Source organism: Pelobates fuscus, chromosome 2 (assembly GCF_036172605.1).
Source record: "Pelobates fuscus isolate aPelFus1 chromosome 2, aPelFus1.pri, whole genome shotgun sequence".
NCBI lineage: Eukaryota > Metazoa > Chordata > Amphibia > Anura > Pelobatidae > Pelobates > Pelobates fuscus.
This window is the reverse complement of record NC_086318.1, coordinates 288,537,893-288,562,040: the sequence shown is the minus strand read 5'-3', so window position 1 is coordinate 288,562,040 and position 24,148 is coordinate 288,537,893. Positions and strand designations below refer to the sequence as shown.

At 42.8% G+C, this 24,148-nt stretch overlaps 1 protein-coding gene across 1 annotated transcript in view; it reads right to left on the bottom strand.

Moving 5' to 3' along the window:
- The window catches only part of TFB1M (transcription factor B1, mitochondrial), a 71,757-nt gene that overhangs the window by 35,172 nt on the left and 12,437 nt on the right, over positions 1 to 24,148 (bottom strand). The window contains exons 3-4 of the mRNA XM_063443426.1: positions 16,382 to 16,533; positions 6,927 to 7,035 (exon numbers count right to left, since the gene is read on the bottom strand). Of these exons, the coding sequence (XP_063299496.1) occupies positions 6,927 to 7,035; positions 16,382 to 16,533 (261 nt within the window). The remainder of the gene's footprint in view (positions 1 to 6,926; positions 7,036 to 16,381; positions 16,534 to 24,148) is intronic.

Genomic DNA, 24,148 nt, shown 5'->3' with positions numbered 1-24,148 from the left:
TCTCTAAAGGTGATTTCGCTCCTGGATGTTTTTGTTTGATAGACCTCTTGCCATGGAATATAGCATCTATGGTGTTGATGAGATTTGACTCTGTTATAAAAGAAACCACGTTGGATATGCGGTCAGCTTTTCTCCACCACTAAAGCTATAATTTTCCATACTGGCAATAAAACGACACTCCGGGCACAAATATAACTTTTGATAGATTTTGGCCTTGTTAATATGCTGTATTTTTTGCATGCTCAAATCTTTATAGTTTTTGCACAAAATAAATAAATGTTTATGTTTTCATACCAGAAAGACTTCTATATCAAAGGTATGCACACAGCCTCAGCTGTTTTTATTATTATTTTTGGCATTTATATAGTGCCAACTTATTCTGCAACGCTTAACATTTTTATAAAAAGGGAGAAATGTAACAATAAATGAGACAATTACAAAATGTTACAGGAACAATAGATTGATGAGGACCCTGCTATAAGAGCTTACAGCCTAGAGGAGGTGTGATATATATACACAATAGAAAGGGCATCAAGTGGAATAGCAACCAAACAACAAGGTAGAAATGAAGCAGAACTGGAGGTAAGCGTGGAATGTGGCCCTTTAGGATAGAGCATGAGACAGGTTTGTGAGATAGAGGTTACTCTGGGAGAACATAAGCTTAAATTATTAAAGACTAGGAAAGAGTCTGATGGGGTAGGCAAGCAGTTCCAAAGGAAAGGAGCTGCCCATGAAAAAGTCCTGCAAACGCGAGTTAGCAGTAAGGGTGTGAGGAGTGGACAGGAGTAGGTTACCGGCAAAGTGCAGAGACTGAGTATGAGCATAGATACAAATTAAGAGATTTAACAGGATCAGAGTTGTTGAGACCGCATAGGTAAGAGTTAGTATTTTGTATTGACTCCTACAGGATACATGAATCCAATGTAAGGACTGACAGTGTGAAAGTGTCAGGATTACAAGTTGATCCAGCACGCAGTACTGTGTCACACCTTGGACTAAGGTTAACGTATAACCGGATCTTAGAATAGCCGGACTTAAGGTCTCCAAGAATAGTCAAAATACTTGCCGAGGTCAGGGACACAGAATCAGACACAAAGATGAGGGAGAGTCAAAAGTCAATCGTACCAGATATCAGGGAAGTCAAAACAAAACCAAAGTCAAATACCAGAAAATCAAGATCAGGAACGCACTCTCAGATAACCATAGGCATGAAACCACGACAGGGCAATGAGCAAGAGGAGAATTGGGTTCCGATTGGCTGTTACCGGCCTTTGACCCCAAAGGCAATTACCAGGTTTCCATGTGCATGATTGCTGCTCAGCACGACTTTTCCTGTCAGGACGGTAATGTTGCTCGGCACAACTTTTCCTGTCAGGATGGTAATGTTGCCCGGCACAACTTTTCCTGTCAGGATGGTAATGTTGCCCGGCACAACTTTTCCTGTCAGGACAGTAAATGCCATTAACCACATTTTTATGTGCAGATGTATACGTGACAGAGAGGAGTGACTGGAGAGAAAAAGCCGGGCAGCAGCATTCATTACAGACTGTAGCAAGGCAGTATTGCTTCTGGGGAGACCAATTAAGAACTAATAACAGTCATTAATTCAATAAATTACTAGAACATGAATAAGCTCCTTAGTCACATCTTGCGTAAGAATGGGGTGGATGGGGGGCAATAATTTTAAGGTGGAGTCAAAAAGTTTTGGCAACAGACTGAATGTGAGGTGAAAGGTGAAGCCAGAGTCAAAGATAACATCAAGATAGCAAGCTTCCAAGAAAGGGCTGATGCGGGTACCATCAGCTTGTAGGGAGAGCGAAAGAGGAGGATCAGTATTATGAGGAGAAAAAACAAGAAGCTCAGTTTTAGAGAGATTGAGCTTTAGAAAGTGGGAGAACATCCAATCAGAGATGGAAGACAGGAAAGCAGAGACACACTGTAAGACAGCGGGAAAGAGATCAGTGGAGGTCGTCTATTTTTTACACGAACGGGTTTTTCATTCGTCTGTTTCCTATTCATTTCATTCGTTTGTTTGTTCCCACAAATTCGTTTCTTTTTTACTAAACGTTCGGTTCTTGAACTTGACGAACTCACAGGATTTTTTGCAGCGAATCTCGCGAGACTGCCGCTGGCCCTTTTCTGGCATCCTGTCCTTCTGGCTCTGTGCTCTGCCTCGTGTCTCTTCCTGTCTGCCGGTCTGGGCCCTGGTGAGCTCCCTAGCTCTACACTCTCTAAGGTTAATATCTAGTTTGGGGTGATTAACTCCTGCTCGCCTGTTCTATTTATTTAATTAGTCTATAGCTGTTTTCAATAAACCTTGTATTTTTGTTGGGGGAATCTCACAGCATTACTATGTCCAAATCTAAGGTGCCTGCCAGCCCCCTTTCCCCTGGTGAGATGGACATACCCCAGGTTTTGGGTAACCCCTTTTCCGGTTCTAATTCCCCTTCGTCTGCAGTGGACCCCAAGTCTCTGCCCCATGAGACCGAATTCCTGGCGCTACAGCGTTCAGTCACTGACGCCATTATGGCTGCTATGGGCTCTATGTCCTCTGCCTTCTCCCAGACCATCTCCCAGGCCTTACTGGCGCGCCCACTGGTCGCAGAAAGTTCTGCCACACCAACGCGCATAACGCGTCCTGGTCCAGGCTTTACCGCCAAATCCAGGCACTTAAGTCCCCTACTTAAGCCCCCCTGCCTCCAGAACCAATATGACGGGTGCACCCGCGACCACCCATGCTAGCGTGCCCACGTCAAGCAAAAGAGCCTTTCCACAAGAGCGACTCCAACTCAGAAATCGGGTCTAGTGAGGAGGCTGATGCTGAGTCCATGTGTGACTGAAATGAGGTATGCGGGCAGGACACTGACCCTTTTGTCCCTGCTCAATCGGGAGTGGCTGTGAGTGGCTCTCGGAGTGACTCCCCCGCTACTGCAGGCTCCACCCTCATTGATCCGTCTGGGTAACCCATGTTTGACCCGGATGCTTACCATCATCCAAGGTCGGCTGAAGGGCTCCCAGCGGACCATGTGGCACGATACCTGGAGAATTGGGTACGGCGCCCCCCTCAGTAATGCGGCACGTAATAAGTTCAGGGCAGAATGCCCAAGGTCTTTGGTGCCTAACAAAGTCTGTGAGACCCTATAGTCAATCCTAAAATGACCCAATTCAGCACTAAAATCGTGCCAAGATAAGCACCTGGACATTTTTGGTCCTTTGGCCAAACTATTTGAACTGGCTGAAATTGCCAGAGCCGAGAACAGGCAGGTTGACCCGGATGAACTCCGTGGCTGGGTGCAGAGGGCAATCTGAATAGCGGGCAGCATTAATACCTCCATGTCCATAGAACGGTGTAAAGCCATTCTTTTTAAAATCGAACCTAAGCTAGCCAACCTCGCCCTCACACAGGCGGGCAAGGATGCCCTGGGCCTTTTATTAAGGACCTGGGGCACTTCGTGGGTGCTTTTACAGCCCTAGATAAGGCCCAATACTCTATGAAGAGGGTATTTCAAGGGCGGGTCTCTACCAGGGCCGGCAGATTCAGGGGTCGTTTATCTGGCCGTTCCAATTACCACTCCCGTGGATCGGGATGAGAACACCCTACCAGGAGGCGAGAAACCAGTCCCTCTTCTTCCCCTCTTGTGGAAGACCATGGCGATCCAGAGGCTTCAGAGGGAAATCTGGTTCCAGAGGCCCTTACGGTAAGCTTACATCTACCTCATGTTTTTTCCAATATTTGTGTAGGGGGCAGAGTCCGTAATTTTTTCCACGCCTGGTCAACCATCACCTCGATGTTTGGGTTCTGACCACCGTTCAGGGTTTCCACATCGAATTGGTCGACACTCCGTGTCACATTCCTCCTCCTCGCCCTATTTCGCTCTCAGTGCCCGACCGCGTCTTGATAAACGTGGATTTATCGGCCCTTCACATGAAAGGGACGATAGAACTAGCCCCCATTTCCCCTGCAGGGCGCATCTTCCTATTAGAAAAGAAGGGTGGGAAAATGCGCCCAGTTATCAATCTCCTTGCCCTAAACACTTTGGTATGCTACCGCTACTTCAAGATGGAGGGCATCCATCTCCTGTGAGAATTGCTCCTTCGAGGCGACTGGATGGCGAAGTTAGATCTGAAGGACGCATACTTGATGGTCCCAGTTGCCGAGACGTCCAGGGACTTATTACGCATCCTGTGGAAAGGGGACACCAGGAGCTTCACATGCCATCCCTTTGGACTCTCGTCAGCTCCTTGGTGATTCACAAAATTGATGCGCCCTGCCATGGCTTGGTTGCGCAGTCGAGGAGTTCGGCTGATAGTCTACTTGGACGACATCCTCATCATGGCACAGGATCATTTGGTTCTCCTGAAGCATCTGCAATGGACGATGGACCTCCTCTCTTGCATGGGTTTCCTCCTCATCTGGGAAAAATCCTGCCTGTCCCCTTCGCAACGCATGGAGTTCCTCGGGTTCACCGTAGACTCTGAAGCGGAATCACTCAGCCTCCCTCCATCCAAGATTCGGGCCATCTGCAAGGAACTGCGCTGCGCTCTAGCGCGTTCCCAGTTAACGCTGCGCCATCTGGCACGGATCATTGGCCCACTGGCGTTATCGATCCAGGCGGTGTTCCCAGCCCCTCTCCACTATCATGCCCTCAAAGCCTCAAAGCCTTTAGATTGCACACCTTTGCAGCAGGGCGTCCTATGCAGACATGGTCTCTCTGGACTCGGAAACTCGGGACGAGTTGACCTGGTGGAACCTCTCAGCTTGGAATGGCAAGGCCATCTTCGGTTCCCAACCGGAGTTCACAGTGGATTCAGATGCAAGTCTCCACGGTTGGTGGGCCCAATGCAATGGTGTGACTACCTGGGGACGCTGGTCGGACGACAAATCCAGTCTCCACATCAATGCTCTAGAGCTCCTGGCTGGCTCCTTTGCAATCTGTAGCTTTACGAACGGGACTACCAGTGCATGCATCCGGCTGCGCATGGAGAACATCTCTGCGGTACGCTATGTTACCCACATGGGTGGCACGCAGTCGGCTATTCTGGCCTGCATGGCAAAGGACTTTTGGCCAGGAATCTAGTCATCCAGGCGGAATACCTCCCTGGACTCCACAACACTCATGCAGACTGGAGTTTATGCTGTCAGACAGCAGCGATTGGAAATTGGATGTAGGGGTGTTCTCCGCTATCTCGTCTCTCTGGGGACCATTTGCCATCGACCTCTTTGCATCCCGGCTCAACACCCAACTACCTTGGTTCTACAGCTGGTGGCCAGATCCGGCCACGGATGCAGTATACGCCTTCCTGCAAGACTGGAATGGCTCACTCCTTTTCGCTTTTTCTCTGTTTGCCATGATCCTTCGGGTCCTGCTCCAAGTTCGCCACCAGATGGCCGACCTGATCCTGCTGACTTAATCATGGTTCCCACAGCTCCATAAACTGGTGATGGATATGCCCAGACTGCTGGCATCCTACACGGACCTCCTTCTGGACCCGTCGGGCCAACAAAACGGGGGAGGATTTCCGGGGGTCCTGGGAAATCCAAGGGGTTTTGGACGCAACTCGACGCCTCCTGACTGACGCATGGGCTCCGGGGACTAGACGATCATGTGGGACAGCTTGGAGAGCTTGGGCTGGCTGGTGCCTGGCTCGGAACATGGATCCTTTTTCGGCTCCCGTGACTGCGATCCTCCAATTCCTCACTTCATTATTCGAGGCTTGTCGAGCGTATCACACGATTAACAGATCGGCCATTTCCTCGGCCCATCAGGGCTTTAACGGCTGTCCCGCAGGCCAACACCCTTTGGTGTGCTGCTTGCTTTGGGTCTCGCAACGTTGGGGCTTCCCCACGTTGGCTGGAGGTCTATGGATCGTTCTGTGATCGGCTCCTCACTGTTGGCATTTCTATTCGTTTATGGATTGGTCCCGGTTCGTTTATGGTTCCTGATCGGAGTCCGGCTGGATTTTGGGACGGTTGTTCTGCTGTGATTTGGACTGATTCATCGGTTCCTGTTTGGTGGTTAGTGTGCCGCATCTCCAAAGAAAGAGGAAATACGTGGGGGAGGTGCAGACAATTATACTGGGAGTTGGTATGGGAGTGGCCTATCACTATGGTTACCATTTGTTCTTACTGTTTGTATTCTTTGCTGCTATTGGTGGACAGTAAAGAAAGGGTTAAGCAATACTCGCCTCCGTGTCTTTCATAAAATCATTACTTTTTATCATGAAATAGCAAAATCATGTAATTGTCAAGACATAATGCACACAATGAGATTAATTTTCTATCTTCACATTGTACTATGTAGGCTATCAATGTTATCTGACATTCCTAATAAATACATTTTCAAAAAGTAAAACTAGGAGTATTGTACTGCAGCTATGTAAATGAAAATATTCAATATTTTCAATAAATATTCAATATTTTACAACATAAACAATACTGATTTTCAGAAATTATCTACTATTGGATACAAATCACTATATGCATAAACATCCTAGAATTAAACACTTAGACTAATTGGGCATGATCTATACACCAAAACCACTGCCTTAAGCTTAGGTTGTGTAGGTGTTTATGGAGTTCCTGTAACACCCATAGCCCAGCCTCTATTGGAGGTAAGACTAAGGCAGAGATTACACAATTTCTTCATTTCAATTTACACCACCAATGGTCGCTTGTAAAACTAAAAGAGATCAGTGGACACTTTGCCAATAATTACTACACAAGCCAATACTTCCTTGTTAGCTCATGAAGTACAGAGGAGATGGGCATCTGGGTACTCTCAATTATCATTAAAGCCTTAAATTGTTTTTACCATGAATGTAAGGACGATGCCAGGTGACTCCATACACTATCCCCATTTCACTGAGATGAAGCAGTTTATGTGCCTACAGAGCACTTTAAAAACTACAAGTCTCAATGTACTTACCATCGTCCCACTGCTTCTTCAAATGGCCAGGAAATGCTCTGTCCATTTTGTAAGTAAGAATATCACCATGAACAATTCTCACTTTCCCCATGGATGCTTCATTTAACATCTTGAAGAATCAAAAGAAAAGAAAATATGTTACATAAATAAATATATATAATTTTTTTACACAGATAACAGTTTAAATACTATATACATTTGATTATCTAAATTGCAGATCGACAGACACCTCAGAGATGATCAGAAATAAAAGGTGAAATGCAGGGAGACAGAGTAAGACAAAGTGGAGAAAGCAACTAAATTGGAAGGTGATGTGAGTGTATATGGTGTATTGTATGAGTGCGGCATTGCATGTGTGTGGCACACCTATAAAAAACTATAAAATGAATTAAAATTGTATTGGTGGAGTTTCCCTTTAACTCTGAGGAAAATAATAAAACAAAAAAACCTTTTGTTTGTTGGAACCATTTTGTGATATATGATCATGATTCCTCTGTGTTACCTTGATGATTCTCATTGTTTTTGATTTCCTATTGTATCTGATTTATGCAAAAAGATTTAAAACAGATCGATAAATAAATAAAAGGACAGAGGAGAGGCCAATACCACGGCCATGCTTCATGGAAGGTCTCCCTGAATATTACAGACCCAAGAGATATAACAGGCAATTTTCAGATGATATTTCAAACTGGGTTGTCATATCAGCAGAGTCTGAGATATGTGAAATGTTGAACTTGGTTAGACTTAAATCTTACTACATCCTGTGTGAAATGTTCAATGCATGGAGACGTTGAACACTGTGCAGCACTGACCCAGGAAGCACCTCTAATGGCCGTCTGAGAGATTGCCACTAGACTTGTTACAAGGCACCAATGTAAACTCTGCCTCTTCTCTGAAGATACAGTTTACATTGTAAAGCCTGCAGAGACATGATATAAACTAAAGTGGTTCTGGTGTCCCTTTAAACTTAGCATATTGGTCCTTATGTCCCTAAATGATCACACTAAAGTGAGACCATTCATGTATTACCTCTGTAAACTTGACTGTCTGTTTAAATACTAGGATGCATGGCTTCTTACAGATCATTTACATTTTCTATGGTGCATAAAAAAAGTTATAACTGACTAACTTTTCATGGTTACTGTACATTATTAAAGCAATTAACATATATAGCATTAAATAAAAAAATAATGTAAAAGTGCATAGGAACGGATTGCTATTTTAGCATAAGAGAAAGATAATTACAAGTTATCTCTATTGTAATTTACTTTTCCATTGCACATTTCCATGCTATTCATAGCCCTGTCATGCTGCGAGAGCAGTGCATTATACACTTGGGAACAAAAAGTATTCTGCTCACAAAGTATGAATGAGAGAACTAATTGTTCTCTCCTTTGTAATATTGCTTTTCTTTACAATGCATATTTTGCAGTAGCATTACTCGAGATTTAATCAAGGTCTTTACATCTCTCCCACGGGCTCACTTATTTAACAGGTCAGAATTTATGATGCACAACCACCATCTTAGCATGGGAATCAAGCTTTGCGGTCAGTTGATTCAAATAACCGCTTTATTATGCTCGACAATAGTCAAATATCCGAAAAGCAGTATTAAATCCATTGCTTGCCCAGTCTTGCCCATTCACAACACTTTGCATTGTTATACATAAAATAACCTGAAAAACATGGAATTAACTAAATGGGGACAGTTGTTATTCTACTGTATTACATCTGCATTATTGCACAAATATTCTGCTTCATATTCTGTTTGCTGAAAAAATAAGGGTTTCCATAGCAGATTTAAAGCATGACTGGCAAAAGGTAGACTCTTCATTAATAACCATTCGAAGGGTTACCGTTAAACAGAACCTCCCCCCTCGCTTTTTTTTTTTTTTTTTTTTAATAGTGCTGCAATGATTCTGTAATCCACTGCAATGCATGCATGCAGTAGGGGAAGGAGCACGAAGTGTTTCAACTCAAAGATTTTCATAATATTTAAAAATATAATTTTTTTCTATCCACTGAACAGTGAATAGGCATCAAGGCATTTTAGTTACAGTTAAGGGAGTATATTATTATTATTATTTTTATATAGCGCCAGCAAATTCCATAGCGCTTTACCATGGGAGGATCAACAAACATGTAGTTGTAATCAAACAAGTTTGACGCACAGGAGCAGAGGCGTTGAGGGCCCTGCTCAATGAGCTTACATACTAGAGGGAGTGGGATAAAGTGGCACAAAAAGTAAGGGTAGGAGTAGAGAAGTAGATTGGTAGAATTGTGTGGATTTTTTTTTTTTTAAATGACAGTTGCAGGAGAAGAATCTATTGGGAGCCATTAACAGTTTAATTGATACGCTTTTTGTGAAAAAGTGAGTTTTTAATGATTTTCTGAAGGAGTTTAGACTGGGTGAACATCTAACGGAAAAAGGAAGGGAGTTCCACAGGAATGGTGCAGCCCTAGATAAGCCCTGAAGGCAAGCATCAGAGGTGGGAGTACGAACAGAGGATAGATGTAGGTCTTCGGCAGAGCGTAGGGGCCTAGACGGAACATACTTGTGTATTAGGGAGGATAGATAGGTGGGAGTAGATATATATATATATTTTTTTTTTTTTACACCCCCTTGATTGTCAGTCAGGTACTTCCTGATAGTTTAGATCAGTGGAGCAAAACTTAAGTTGCAGGCAAATGCTCATAGCACCTGCCTTGCAAAGACATCTCATTGAGCAGCATTGGGAAGGCTGAGATTGTACAGCCACAGCCGAGGCTTGCACCCTTATGCCCAAGTCTGGACTTTCTGTGGCTGTCCAATTACAGACTTCCCAATGGTGTTTTTGAAAGATGTTTTGATAAACCCCCAATTACAAAAATTGTTTGTTTTTTATTGGGGGTATGTAACGGACGGCCTGGCACCACGACTGGGTACCTCCGTTACTGGATGCTCCTAGCGCTTCCAGAGGGCTCCAAGCGCTCCGCCAGACACCACAACCACCGCAGACCCCACAAACTGCTGTAGCTTGGTTGGGGTCTCGCCATCTCCTACCCACCCTGGACCTACGACAAGGCTCCAGGCTGTGAACCTCTCCTCCAAGAGAGTGAAGCAGGAACAAGCTCTTAAAAGAGCTTAGAAGTGATTAATCAAGGGAGCATGCAGAACATAGCAATCCCTTGTAGTGATATAGCCGGTTACCCCCAATGAGAGACAAGACTCTAGATTGAGGGTGAAGAAGAACTGACTCCAATGAGCGTTTATTCCTGCTTATATACAAGTTTCCCAGCAAGGTTACCACCCACGTGGACCTTGTGGGGCACTGGAACTGTAAACTTAGCAACCAATCAAATAAAGGCACATGGATAATCACACCCACTTATTACAATAAGAATCCTCCCCTCTGCTTGGGAGATAATTGAGTTAATGACTGTATCAACTCAATTATCTCCAAGCTAAAAAACATACGATTATACAATTTTTATAACTTTGTAATTATACATTCAATTCTAATAAAACTTATATTTTCACAGCATAACTTGGGGACAAACATATCCACAATTCTCTTGAATCGGTTAAAGGACCACTATAGTGCCAGGAAAAAAACTCGTTTTCCTGGCACTATAGTGCCCTGAGGGTGCCCCCACCCTCAGGGTCCCACTCCCGTGGCGCTGAAGGGGGAGGAAGGGGTTAATCCCTTACCTTTTTTCCAGCGCCGGGCTCCCTCGGCGCTGGGACTCTCCTCCCTCTTCTGATTCTCAATGCTTTCCTATGGACGCTGCCGTCTTCTCACTGTGAAAATCACAGTGAGAAGTGCGGAAGCACCTCTAGCGGCTGTCAATGAGACAGCCACTAAAGGCTGGATTAACCCATATGTTTACAGCAAAAAAGGTTAAACCTAGATGGACCTGGCACCCAGACCACTTCATTAAGCTGAAGTGGTCTGGGTGCCTATAGTGGTCCTTTAAGTGGAAGTCCTATTTTGACCGACCGCACGCACATTTTCATGCCCAAAACAGTTCCAGAGATTCAGGCTGTGCGGCCGGTCCATTTCCCATAGAAAAATAACTAAATCCCATTCAAATGCACGAACGGGGCGCCGTTCGTGCAAATAGTCCAGTATAACAGTGCGTTTGAATTGTCGAATGCACTTCGATTTTAGTTGAAGTTCCAGAGAAGGTCAGGGTCAGCGGTGTTCGTGCCATTTGTAGCCGATTTCGACTCAATAAAGATGGCCGCCGCCACGTGTTCGACTGTACAAACGGCGGTCACCCAGCAGTCAGCAATTAACCTGCGGTTAACTGCCAGCCTGGGAGGTAAATTGCCTGCACACTTCCACTTGCGTGTGGTCCGCCTGTGCAGTAATTGGTTCGGTAAGCCCCATTTACCGAACCAAGTGGGAAAAAGCCATGAACACAGTATTTTAAACTAGTCTGGGGACACGGTCTTAAAGGGGCATTGTTCCCAAAAGTCAGATTATGTCCATACACTGTGCTTAAAGGGCCAGCACTGGTCCCATAAAAGTCCATAAGCCCAAATAATGTTTTTAAAGGGCCATAGTCATGCGGCAAGAGGCTGGCAAGCAGGCTTCTCCATAAGCCAGGGGAGCAGTGCAGTTTGGCAAATAGAAAGCCAGTGGCAAATGACCGTTTGTCACAGGGTATATCTACTAAACAATTTATTTTTATTTTATTTGGGAAGTGCAGGGTCCCTTTAAAGCAGCTCTGTCACCTTTGAGGATATTTGCATATTTTGAAAAGACCTCTGATGGTGGCATCGCTGCTTGCTGTGTGGTGGCCAGAAGTTGCAGGGGAAGGTAGGTTTTACTTACCCACTGTACCTGGAGGGATATCAACTACACTTTGCTGGCAAAGCCCAAAGAAGGTCAAACTGGTGTGGGGCTGCTGTTTCTCTCATGCAAGGGAACTTGCCAGCATTTCAGATCTGGACTGCCCTTATGGGCAAGATCATTTCGAAATGCAAATTGTATAGACTCACTAAGCAATGGCACAAGTGAGCAAAAACTATTTTGAGACCTGCAAGCTATTGAGTTTTTCTAAGGTTTTGTCCATTTTCAGTTCCTTATCTCTGTTTTCACCTAACTCTATCACCTTTAGCTACTGGTGCTTCATCTACCACGTCACGAGAACGTGGGAACTCCATAGACAATACAATTTTCAGCACAGCATCCAAAGACAATATAGTTTTTATGCAGGCTGAGTGAAATTAGAAAACATAGTAGCTTTACCTTTTGTCAAGCTTTGTCATGCATAGGAAAAATGCATAAGACAAAGTATTAAAGGACCACTCTAGTGCCAGGAAAACACTTGTTTTCCTGGCACTAGAGTGCCCTGAGGGTGCCCCCACCCTCAAGGACCCCCTCCTGCCCGGCTCTGGAAAGGGGAAAAGTGTTAAAACTTACCTTTTTCCAGCGCTGGGCGGGGAGCTGTCCTCCTCCTCTCCGCCTCCGTTCCGCCCCGTCGGCTGAATGCGCACGCGCGAAAGCTGTGCGCGCATTCAGCCGGTCGCATAGGAAAGCATTTACAATGCTTTCCTATGGACGCTTGCGTGCAAATTTACAATGCTTTCCTATGGACGCTTGCGTGCTCTCACTGTGATTTTCACAGTGAGAATCACGCAAGCGCCTCTAGCGGCTGTCAATGAAACAGCCACTAGAGGATTTGGGGGAAGGCTTAACCCATTAATAAACATAGCAGTTTCTCTATATAAAAAATGTGTTAACCCTAGCTGGACCTGGCACCCAGACCACTTCATTAAGCTGAAGTGGTCTGGGTGCCTAGAGTGGTCCTTTAAATGAGAAAAACAAAAACTGAAAACAGGTAACTACAATGCAAAAAATACAAAGAGACAGCGCGTTACTTCTTTGTGAAGTGCCTACCTATTGCTTTTATCTTGTAAGTGCAATGTATATTAAAAGGTTTAAACTGTTATAGAAACTCTATTATTCTTTTATCTCTCACCTATATGCTGTGAAAACGATACGAAGATGCCATCCATTATACTGATAAGCCTTCAATCAATTTAGGTTTGTGAGTGCATTTTTACAGATTCCAAATTTAATTATTTACACTGGCTATATTGCCCTGTGTTTTTCTCTTTATATTTTTTGCATTGCAGTTACCCGTTTTCTGGTATGTGTATTTCCTATTGTTGAGGACCTGGAGGAGTCCTACTCTACATGCAAAATACTCTATTGGGGTAAAATAGTTTTACTCTTACCATTGTTTTTCCCTTTTCCACTACGGTATTTCTGGTATACTTGGTATATAAGACAAAGTATTCCCTACGTTTTCTTGTAGTATATTTTGATTGCGTTGGAATTTCAGATAAACCATTTTAGAACAGTTTCACTTTTTACCTGGGGTCTGTCAGGTGCCATTCCCTTACTCCACTACATCCACCAGAGGTCTATGTCTGAGATAAGCACAGTGGTGCATGGCTTAGCTCAATGGCTGAAAGCAATCACCGACAAAATCAGCCAATAAGCTAGCCCGGCACTGCAGATCTTAACTTAAGACCTATGGGGGAGCTTCTAGCTCTCTGTCGGATGCAGTGGAGATGAATACTGGTGCCAGTGGACCACATAAAATAAGTCAGGCTGTAAGTCACACTTACAATGCAGGGGCACTCTTGGCACTATAACCACTATGGCGCACTGTAATGATAATGGTGATTGAAGTGTTCCTTTGTCACAACTCAATATTGATTAAAAGGATAAAATTAAATCTATAAATTGTGCAAGCTAAAGTGATAAATTAAACTGATATTTTTTTTTCAGTTACTACTCTGGCCTTATAATTCATATTCACTTTGAAATTCTCAGTTTGGTAAATAATCCTGAAAATGGTACACAAAACCTAAAAAAAACTAAACAAAAAAAAAAAAAACCCAGATGATGTCTTGGAAGTGGAATCTTTGGTCTTAGAGAGACAATATAGTCACCAGAGCAACTACAGCTTAATGTAATTGTTCTGGTTAGTATAATCATTATCTGCAGGCAATTTTATGTAAACACTGCCATTTCCCTATGGGGAAGCATTGGATTGGCCGAAATAATTTAATTTTGATAAGGTCAGCAAGGAGGCGGATCAGGAAAGGGGCCAGCGCCAGCCGACCTGCACGGCGCTGTAAATAAGGAGGTTAAGGGGTGGTTTTTTGAGGAGGCTTTTAAGGAGGTTAAGGGGTGGCAAACCACCTAAATGGTGATTTTAACACTATATTGTCAGGAATACATGTTTGTGTTCCTGACCCTATAGTTTTCCTTTAAAGTATAGCATAGATATATTTAAAGAAAGCTGAAGGGTAATGTTCAAGTACAAAGTATACATATTTCAGCATGTCATATATATGTTTTGTTTAAGGTACATGTATTTAAAAGGGGAACTGTCACTTTTCTGGAATAAAGAACAACAAAGAATAAAACTTTAAAAATAATGTATAGGTTTTGTTAACATATTTTTCATGAGATACTTAATGTTCTTTTAAATTTACATTAAAGGGTTACTCCAACCACTATGACCACTTCTGCTTTTTAAAACGCTCCCTACCGCCATTTTTCTTTTCCCAACTTCCTCCCACTCACTACCCTCGCCAGCTCAGATTGCATGCATATTCTCTGAACTGGTGAAATAGTCCAATCAGAGGCTTCTCTATTTTGCTGATAGTAATGCCCTATAGGTCATTCTAAATTGAAAATACACTTTTTTTCCTCCTCAGCTGGCTACAGACAGTAGCCAGCTGATGCAAAAAAGGTGTGTTTTGAATTTAGTCAGTGCAGCACTGACAACAGAGGTGTATTTACCGCGAGGCTGACAAGGCATTTCCCTTGGAGGGCTCTTTCGGGGGGGGGGGGTGGCAAAAAAAGCCACCGCCAATCGCCCTGGCAAATGCCTTGCCAGCCTCTTGTCCTGGGGGGCGCAGGAGCTGGCCATCTCAGGGCCCCCCGAGGCTGGTAGTGGTAGCACTTTCCGGGGGCAGACGGCGAGGGAGAACTGATCCTCCTGTTCAGCTCCCTCGCACGCACTGCAGTGATGCCTGAGCCGGGAATATGATGTCACTCCGGCCCCGGCATTACTACGCGGCGCGTAAGGGAGCTGAACAGGAGGATCAGTGCTCCCTCGCCAACTGCAGTGATGGGCCCAGCAGCCCCACTGGACCCCAGGGAAAGCAAGAATCCACCCCAGCACTCCCTTCCTTGACACTCAACCCCTGACTTGCCTCCCTGACACTCAGCCAATCCAGTGCTTCCCTATGGGAAAGCATTGTGATTGGCTTTGATCACCAAAGATCAGGGGCAGAGCCAGCAGCAGCAGACAGGAATAAAGTTAATATTTTACTATATTTAGGGGGATAAAGGGGGCCAGAGGGTGTTTTTAACACTAGTGGTTCAGGAATACAGGTTTTTGTTCTTGAGCCTATAGTGTTCCTTTAACTTTATTTTTCACGCCACACATACAAATGTACTTAATTTAGGGATAAGGATGCAATATAAATCCAGTTATGGTATTATGCAACTGAAATTTCAGGTTTAAGACTCTGGCATCAGGTTAGTCTACCACTATGAGATTATATATGTACAGGACCATGTAGAGAGGATCACAGGCTATCCTCTTACTCGGAGACTAGGAACCACAGTGAAAGAATATCTCTCACCATCTCCAAAGAGGTTTATAAGTAGACAGCATGGTAGACCCATGTAGGGTGAATATATGTAACAGGAGCAGGAGCATTTAAGTGCACAAAACAAAATTCTGTTGAAGAGAGGAGCTGCCAAAAACAGAAGATAGTGTGTGCTGCGCCCAGCCGTCCCCTCTTCAATGTGAGGGGCAATCGGGGCATCAAAGTAGTATACCACGGATATCTGCAATACCGGTATCATTGTAAACCAATACTGATTATTGCTAAGATGCTGAATTTCAGCTCAACAAATAATCGGTCGATGCCTAGTTGCAAGTGAATGAAGATGTTCCAGTGCACGTCACTATGTCTACCCCATGAAAACGGGAGTGCCTGTCCACTGGTAGGTAGCTGAGGTGGTGAGCTATCTAAAGTGGCCTTACGGAGATCTCCCCTTTCTTAGGCTAACCACCAATAAATATCTGATGCACATATGCGAGCCTAACAATTGTTAATGCACTTTCAAACATCAGTATTAATAGTACACCAAGTATAAATAATTGCCAGACAACATAATTCACTGTCCGTTTTAGTGTAACTGTATTACACAAAATCTCACTGTTTCGCAGGTATTCCAAGCTGTTGATTTTAGAATGATTGTGAGAATTGCATTAATAGATGTGCCACAAGGTTACATTATAAAGATTCAGCTCACACAATACATAAACATGAAAGAACTGAACTAAGAATAATATAAAAAAATCACATTTTTTTTGCCAGAGAAAAAAAAACAAAAAACATAGTATAAGAATTTAAAAAAAAAAAGTACCATTAGTCCAGGAATAAATCTGGTATCTTTTTCAACCACAAGAAGATCTGCAACACCGGCATTTATGAGTGATCTTGTAATGCCTCCTGGCCCTGGACCAACTTCACAGACGTAGGCATCTTCTAAATTTCCAGCTCTTCTGACAATTTTATCTAAAAAAGCAAGAAGTTACAATTTAAAAAGTGTACATTTTCTTTTGACAATCTTCAGTTAAAGGAAATGTTTATCAATGAGGCACAACCCAGTTCAAGCATCTGGTGGTATTATGAACACAATATTCTTTTAATCTCTTAATTTAGTAAATCCACTTAAAGTGGCACTGTCATGCCGAACTTACCTTTCTTTAATCAATTCCTCTTATCTCCCTCTCTCAGGATCTGTTCTTCATTTCTTCCTGTCTGCTCTAGCTTTCTTTAACCCCTTAAGGACACATGACATGTGTGACATGTCATGATTCCCTTTTATTCCAGAAATTTGGTCCTTAAGGGGTTAAAACTTAAGACAAAGTAGGGACTATTTCTCTTCTGGAGGTTTCTTACGCCTGACCATCTATGACCAGCGGAGGAGCAAAGTGTGCTTCGTTTCCGGTTGTCTGAGACATTTTCCCACAATCCTTAGCTTTCCTCCCTGTTCCCACGTTGCTTCCTATGAGTATTGCCAAATGTCCTGTCACTTAGACAGAACTCCAGCAAAACTGCCGAATTGTGTCCTAACAGAATGAGAACAGTTTGTTCATTCGTGTCAGGATGCAATTCGGGCATTTGTTCGTATCAGAATTTTATTCTAATGAATGAAACGCCGATCAGATTAGTGCCGCGGCTGCATCTTGCAGCCACTTAGTAGATAACTTCCTAATTCCCATGGCACCAGGGAGCTATCTACCAAAAGGCTGAAAGACCTAAATTGGTCTTTCAGCCACATTTAATAATACTAAGTAAAGATCACTTAGTATTAGAATGGATGAAATTCCCGTTCGCATGTCCAGGTGTTTAACAGGGCATGTACGGGAATCTCACAGTCTATCTAGTGTGGGCAGATGACGTGTCCCACAGGGACTTCATCTACCCACACAAAGATGGCGGCGCCCTGAATATAGATCGGGGCATAAAATAAAGTAAAAAAATAGGTAATATGGGGGGCTTAGGGGCATTTGGGGGTGACTAACGGGTCAGTTAGATGTAGTGGAGTCGGGAGGGGGGTTTAAAAAAAAACAAAAAACGGGATTCGGCCATGACAGTGCCGCTTTAATACAAACAAGCACCATTTCACATCATTCTTATGCATGCTATCTAACATAAAAAAGTGAATCTGACACAAACAAACATTGTTTTAAAACCCTATCCGGTTGATTATTGAACGTAGTGAAAAGGGAAAAGGAGAAAGACAAAAAATAAATGTTGGGGTAAATAAAAGTAAATGGGGGATAGTGGCATTCAGTGACCAGCATCAGTGGGCTCCTTCGCCAGCCCCGCGAGCACATTCCCCAGCTGAGGAGTCATCGGTCTCATGTGTCACCACCCTTATTATAGGAGCAGAGCCTGAAAAGTGTAATTTGTTATGAATCTTCAGCTATGCTCATTTGAATTGTGGTGCATTATGTTGCACATTGTAGCCCAGTTTAGATAACTCAACACTACTGGGGTTATTTATTAAAGTGAAAATGCAAAATTAATTAAAAGTGAGTTCCAAATTTTAGGCCAAAGTAGTTGAACTAGAATTATAGCTAAAGTATTTTTTCCAATCTGGCTATTTTGGCCTTAAGCTTGAAGTTTGCTTCGAATTAAAGGGACACTATAGTCACCTGAAAAACTTTGGCTTAATGAAGCAGTTTTGGTGTATAGAACATGCCCCTGCAGCCTCACTGCTCAATCCTCTGCCATTTAGGAGTTAAATCCCTTTGTTTATGAACACTAGTCACACCTCCCTGCATGTGACTTGCACAGCCTTCCATAAACACTTCCTGTAAAGAGAGCCCTATTTAGGCTTTCTTTATTGCAAGTTCTGTTTAATTAAGATTTTCTTATCCCCTGCTATGTTAATAGCTTGCTAGACCCTGCCAGAGCCTCCTGTATGTGATTAAAGTTCAATTTAGAGATTGAGATACAATTATTTAAGGTAAATTACATCTGTTTGAAAGTGAAAACAGTTTTTTTTTCCATGCAAGCTATGTCACAATCATAGCCAGGGGAGGTGTGGCTAGGGCTGCATAAACAGAAACAAAGTGATTTAACTCCTAAATGACAGTGAATTGAGCCGTGAAATTGCAGGGGAATGATCTATACACTAAAACTGCTTTATTTCGCTAAAGTAATTTAGGTGACTATAGTGTTCCTTTAACACATTACTGAATTTTACCGCATGACAGGAGGCTTCCTATGTTGCATAAACTCTCTTTACTAACTCCATAGCAGCAAAGAAAAGTATAAACAAGAACCAATCAAAATGCAATAGGAAGTATACTATCCACAGTGAATAGGCTCCTCCATCTCTTTATTTGCTGCTCAATCAGCAGACAGGTCAGAGTTTTTGGCTCTTCCTTATATGGGATTGCATAATTACTTTATTAACTTATATTTTATTCTACTCACTGTCCCCATATATCCTTATCTATATGTGACTACTATATGGGATATTCCTAGTTTGGGAACCTTTTTTTTATGCTAAACGTATTGCTGTTCGTCTCCCTTCACGGAGCTACGCCCTCCCCACCCGCGGGACACCAAGGACTATAATACTGCAAACAACTGGTTTTAGACGACTGCAGATCAAGGCAGAGGTCAAATCAGGTCAGTTCTTATCCCTGACTACTGTGGCCTGCACTATAGGGCTTAATACCCTGTGCTTCTGGGGTGAGGCCCCTTATTATCTGTGCTGCTAAGTGAAGGTCTGCTTTTGCAACCTCTGTGTACCCTGGTGAGGCCCAGACAAAACCCAATAAAATCATACCTTGCTGGGGTTTACCTTTATTACTGTTGGTACCAGTTACCCAAAATTTACCATACCCTGCAGGGGTTATATTAGTACTGCTGGTACTATCACTATACTGTGATTCTAAGGCCTACAGCTCTGACCTCTCACCCACCACACGCCCTGTGCCACACACGGTACCCACACTGTACATCAATACTTTCCGTAAGTCCTTGCTCTAATTATATCATGGAAGCCTCCCAGAACACCCATGCAGACTTCCAGGTCATGATTAACGCGGCAGTAGCCGCGTTCATAGAGAAAGCGCTCTCCAAAGTGATGACGGCAAACGCCGAACAGACAAAACTATCCAAAGCCCACCACTCCAGTTACGATTCGGACTCCCTGGTTTCGAGGCACACACTAAGAAGGAGGCCCAACCTGGCAAACGCCATTGGAAGGGAAAAATGCAGAGAAAATAAATAGTTGCGGCGCACTCAGACTACAAAAAATATAACACAAAGAAGGCTACTAAAATGCCTATCTAAGAATAAATATGGGGATTTGGTTCAACCATAGGGCCATATGTTGTTAAGCCCACCACTACTTTCAAAGTACCCCAATATTGTGGGGGACAAATTAAATAGTACTAGTGTTAAAAGTAAAAGGTATTAAATTAAATCCTGGTAAGAGCATAGTGAGTATACAAAAATAAGTGATGAAAGCAATTAAAAACGGTGTTAAAACTAAACAATTAACGTGTTGGTGCTAAAATGAGTATACTCACTATTGCAGATGATATCTGTGCTGACTGGAGAAAATAATAAAAGTGACCTGACTATTGAAAAACTCATCCTATATATACACCTGTGGCCACCTCTAAAGGAGCCTCTGAAGCTGGGGGGCCTGGGCGGGGTGCTTAACCCCAAAGGAATCTGGTCTGGATTCCAAATAGAATGTGTACAGAGAAAGGATTAGGGGCACACCCGAGACCTGCATTTTGCATGAAAGGTGCTGCCGCAGTGACCAAACTTCATAAATGAGAAAATAAATAGTTGTGGCGCACTCAGACTACAAAAAATATAACACAAAGAAGGCTACTAAAATGCCCATATTTATTCTTAGATAGGCATTTCAAACCCCCATATTTATTTTAGTAGCCTTCTTTGTGTTATATTTTTTGTAGTCTGAGTGCGCCGCAACTATTTATTTTCTCATTTATGAAGTTTGGTCACTGCGTGATTATGGGCAATTAGTATTTTGTCTAAAACCTTAGTGCCACCACCTTTCCACATAATACTCATATATATTAGTCTGTAGAGATGTATAGCTAGCATATAAAAATAACACAGCAATTTTGTATATAAATTGCCTTGAAAGCAAACGTAAAAAAAATATGTAAATTTACAAAATGTTTCACTTGTTTGTTCAGCCTTTATAAAAAAATATTTGGGAAATGATAAGCTTTAGACAGTAAACAGTGTCCTTTTATCTTGTACTATTTCACACAGGATCTGAAATGTTAGTATAAAAGCAAAAATGCATTTTTTTCTTATATACAGTAGGTGTGACAAAAATATAAATGCTAGTACAACTTAACAGTTAAATACAATCCCGAATTTGCTGGGACAGTCCAGCATTTCAGGGTGCTGTACAAGCAAAACTTAGACTCCGAGAACCTGTGCATGGTCTGCGTTAAGGAGGCAAGCTGTCAGTCAGCCTGGCCACCCTCATTGTGGGGGCCATCTGCTCTCAGACTTGGCAAGATTGGCAGGTATGGCTTACTGAAAATGACAACAGAATGTAAAAATGTTTCCATTTGAGCATTAGTTCCCACAAACAGCAAAAACAGGTAAATCGTACACTTTTAAAAATAAAAGTATTTAGAATTGCCATAGTAAAAATTTTCGCACTCTCTGGAATGCTAACATAGAAATGTTAGAGTATATTCACTTTTCCACCTTCCCAGCTGTAGGAATTATATGACTCATGGAGACTGTCTTTACTGTTTTGAAGCAGGGGTGCAAGCTGGCATTCATAAAACATGAGTGTGATGGACCACCTGCCACCCCGACCAGGTGCCTCCGTCAATCGCTGCTTCCTAGTAATCCTGGAATACCATAAGCACCGCACCAGACACCACAACCGCTGTAAACACCACAAACCGCCGCAGCTTGGTTGGGGTCCCGCTGTTCTCCTCTTCCCACCCTGGACCCAAGACCAGGTTCCAGCTTCCAGTGGGTAGACCTCTCCTAATCCAGAGAGCAAAGCAGGCTCTTACAAGAGCGATCGTTGTATGCCAAGGGAGTATAGGGATTATAGCAATCCCCAGATTGAATATAGCTCTCCAATCCCCCAAACATGAGCCTAGACTTCATGAAGGGTAAAACTAATCTCTTTAATGGCAGCCACAACTGGCCTTACATGCAGGTCCGCATGCAAGGGGCACTCACCCCTGGACCTGAGAGTAGACTACAGTAAAAACATACACACAATTACATTGGCTCTCAGGTCCAGGACACTCCTATACAAAATAGGTCAATCCCTACCCTGTCCCTGGTATATAATTGAGTCAGCACTGTATTAAACGCAATTATCTCCAGGCATAGAAAACATAAATTTTTACACAACTCCTAAAATACCTTTAAACACACAAAATCCCTACAAAAGTTACATCTCCTGATAGCCCCGATCTGGGTGACCAACATACCCCAAAATAACCCAGATCGGTTAAGGAGTTTTCTGGAAGTCATAATTTGACTGCCCGACCGCCCGCATGGTCCCATGCCCAAAACAATTTCAGAGAATCAGGGCTTGCGGTCGGTCTAGTTTGGTAGTTTAAAAACGAACAAACTACCGAACATAGTCTTACCCTGGTGCTTGTTCTCCTTGTTCGTGGGAAACGCTTCCACCAAACAGTGTCTTCCTAAATGCTATAAAACCGAATACAGGTGATCATGGAAGTCCAGTAGTGTTCGGGAGTTTCAATGTCCAAAAATAGATCCATGAACACGACGACCAAACACTGCTGGAGGAATTACTGAGTATTTATACACGATAAAACCCAGTGTAAGGTGGAGCGCTATAAAATAAATAAACTTACCCCCCCTGGGGTTTTTCAGTATAGCCTAAGGGGGGAGAAAGGTACAATAGTGCAGACTATTAAGTGCAATTTGAGTGAAAAAACCAAACAGTGGTTCACTCACATGGGTCTGAGCCTAAATAGGACAGGCTCAGATCTCTCGAGCAGACGTGTCCTTAAGGAGACACGAACCCTTCAGATGCTGATTTTCTAAACTTTCTTTCTGTGGGGTATAATAAAAAACCGAGATCTGGTGCAGTATGTTTCAGGTACCAGTGTGTGCAGATAGATAAAATATAACTGCTCACCTTTCATAGAGCCTCAGACTTGGCTCTAAGTGTTTCAGCAAATGTGTCTATAAGGGGACACATACCCTTCTTTTGTTGGAACGGGAACTGCAGAGTGTAGACTAAATCAGAAGTTCAGGTGGACATATAATAAGTAATAACAATATATTTATTGATAAAAATACTTGTGTGTATAACACTATAAAAACAATAAAAAATATAAGTATATATAGAAATAATGTCCAAACTTCTGAGGTGGTCCGAGACGCGTTTCGCCTGGTCGGCTTTCTCAATCGGTGTCTTGTTCTCTTGGTTCCCTGTCTTCTTTTAAATGCTGTTTTCGAGTCCCATTGGTGGATGGTTTCGCGCCCTCCGGTTCCGGTTCAGCTGTGGTCTTGATTGCTTTACTTTCGTTCCGGTTTCGTCGACCGGAAATGACGTTGCGCTGGTTTTCGTCGACCGGAAGTGACGTATCGCTCATGTAAAGTCCCATTTCCTGATAAGTCCATTGTCGCCATTTTGATTACTGGCAGCGATCTAATAGGCAAGTGATACTCCCATAGGGATATAGTGCAGGAGAGATAAGGGCAAAATAGAAACTAGTTAAGTCCAGGTCTCACACAGGTTGAATATATCCAAGTGTTTCAAATGGTCTTAGAGATGAATTCTTATTCTTAGGCATACAGATGCATATATGTTTATACATATCCTTTAAATTGTGGTAGTTCTTCTGTATATATAAAGTGCATAAGGTATTCTAAATTCTATATATTGCAACAATATTTCAAATAAAAACCGTAGTGGGTGAGCCATAAAAATGAAAAATATATATAAAAATCTGACACCTTCATGCTTTTAGTGCAAATGGAAATTAAAAATACATATGTAGAAAGAAATCTCTACCATATGTAGAGGCAGTGATAAAAGTGCATAAAAAGCTTATAAGAAGTGGCAAAGTTCAAAGTCATTATTAAGACCATGAGGTGTCAGTGTGTTCAGATTAAAAATCCACCTCATTTCTAATTGCCCCAAACGTTTTATGAGGTCCTCCCCTCTCCAATTTGGTACCAGTTTATGTATACCCATAAATTTCATGTTATTTGGGTTTTTATCATGTCTTTCCAGGAAGTGTGTTGATAAACTGTGTTTTGCAAATCCATTTTTAATATTTCTAATGTGCTCTTGTATCCGTACGTTAAGATTGCGAATCGTACGTCCCACATAGAATAGGCCGCACGGGCATATAATAACATATATGACTTTTTTTGAGTAGCATGTAATTAGTTCTTTTATTTTAAAACTTTGTTTAGGGTTTTTGGGGTGATTAAAAGTCTGGATGTGTCTTTTTGTATTTTGTGTGTTCTTGCATGCACCGCAAGTGCCACATCCAAAAAAACCTTTTGATTTATTTAAAAAGTGATCATGCTCCTTAGTTCTTATATGGTTATGCACTAAAGTGCGATTTAAGCTAGGTACTCCTCTATATACTAT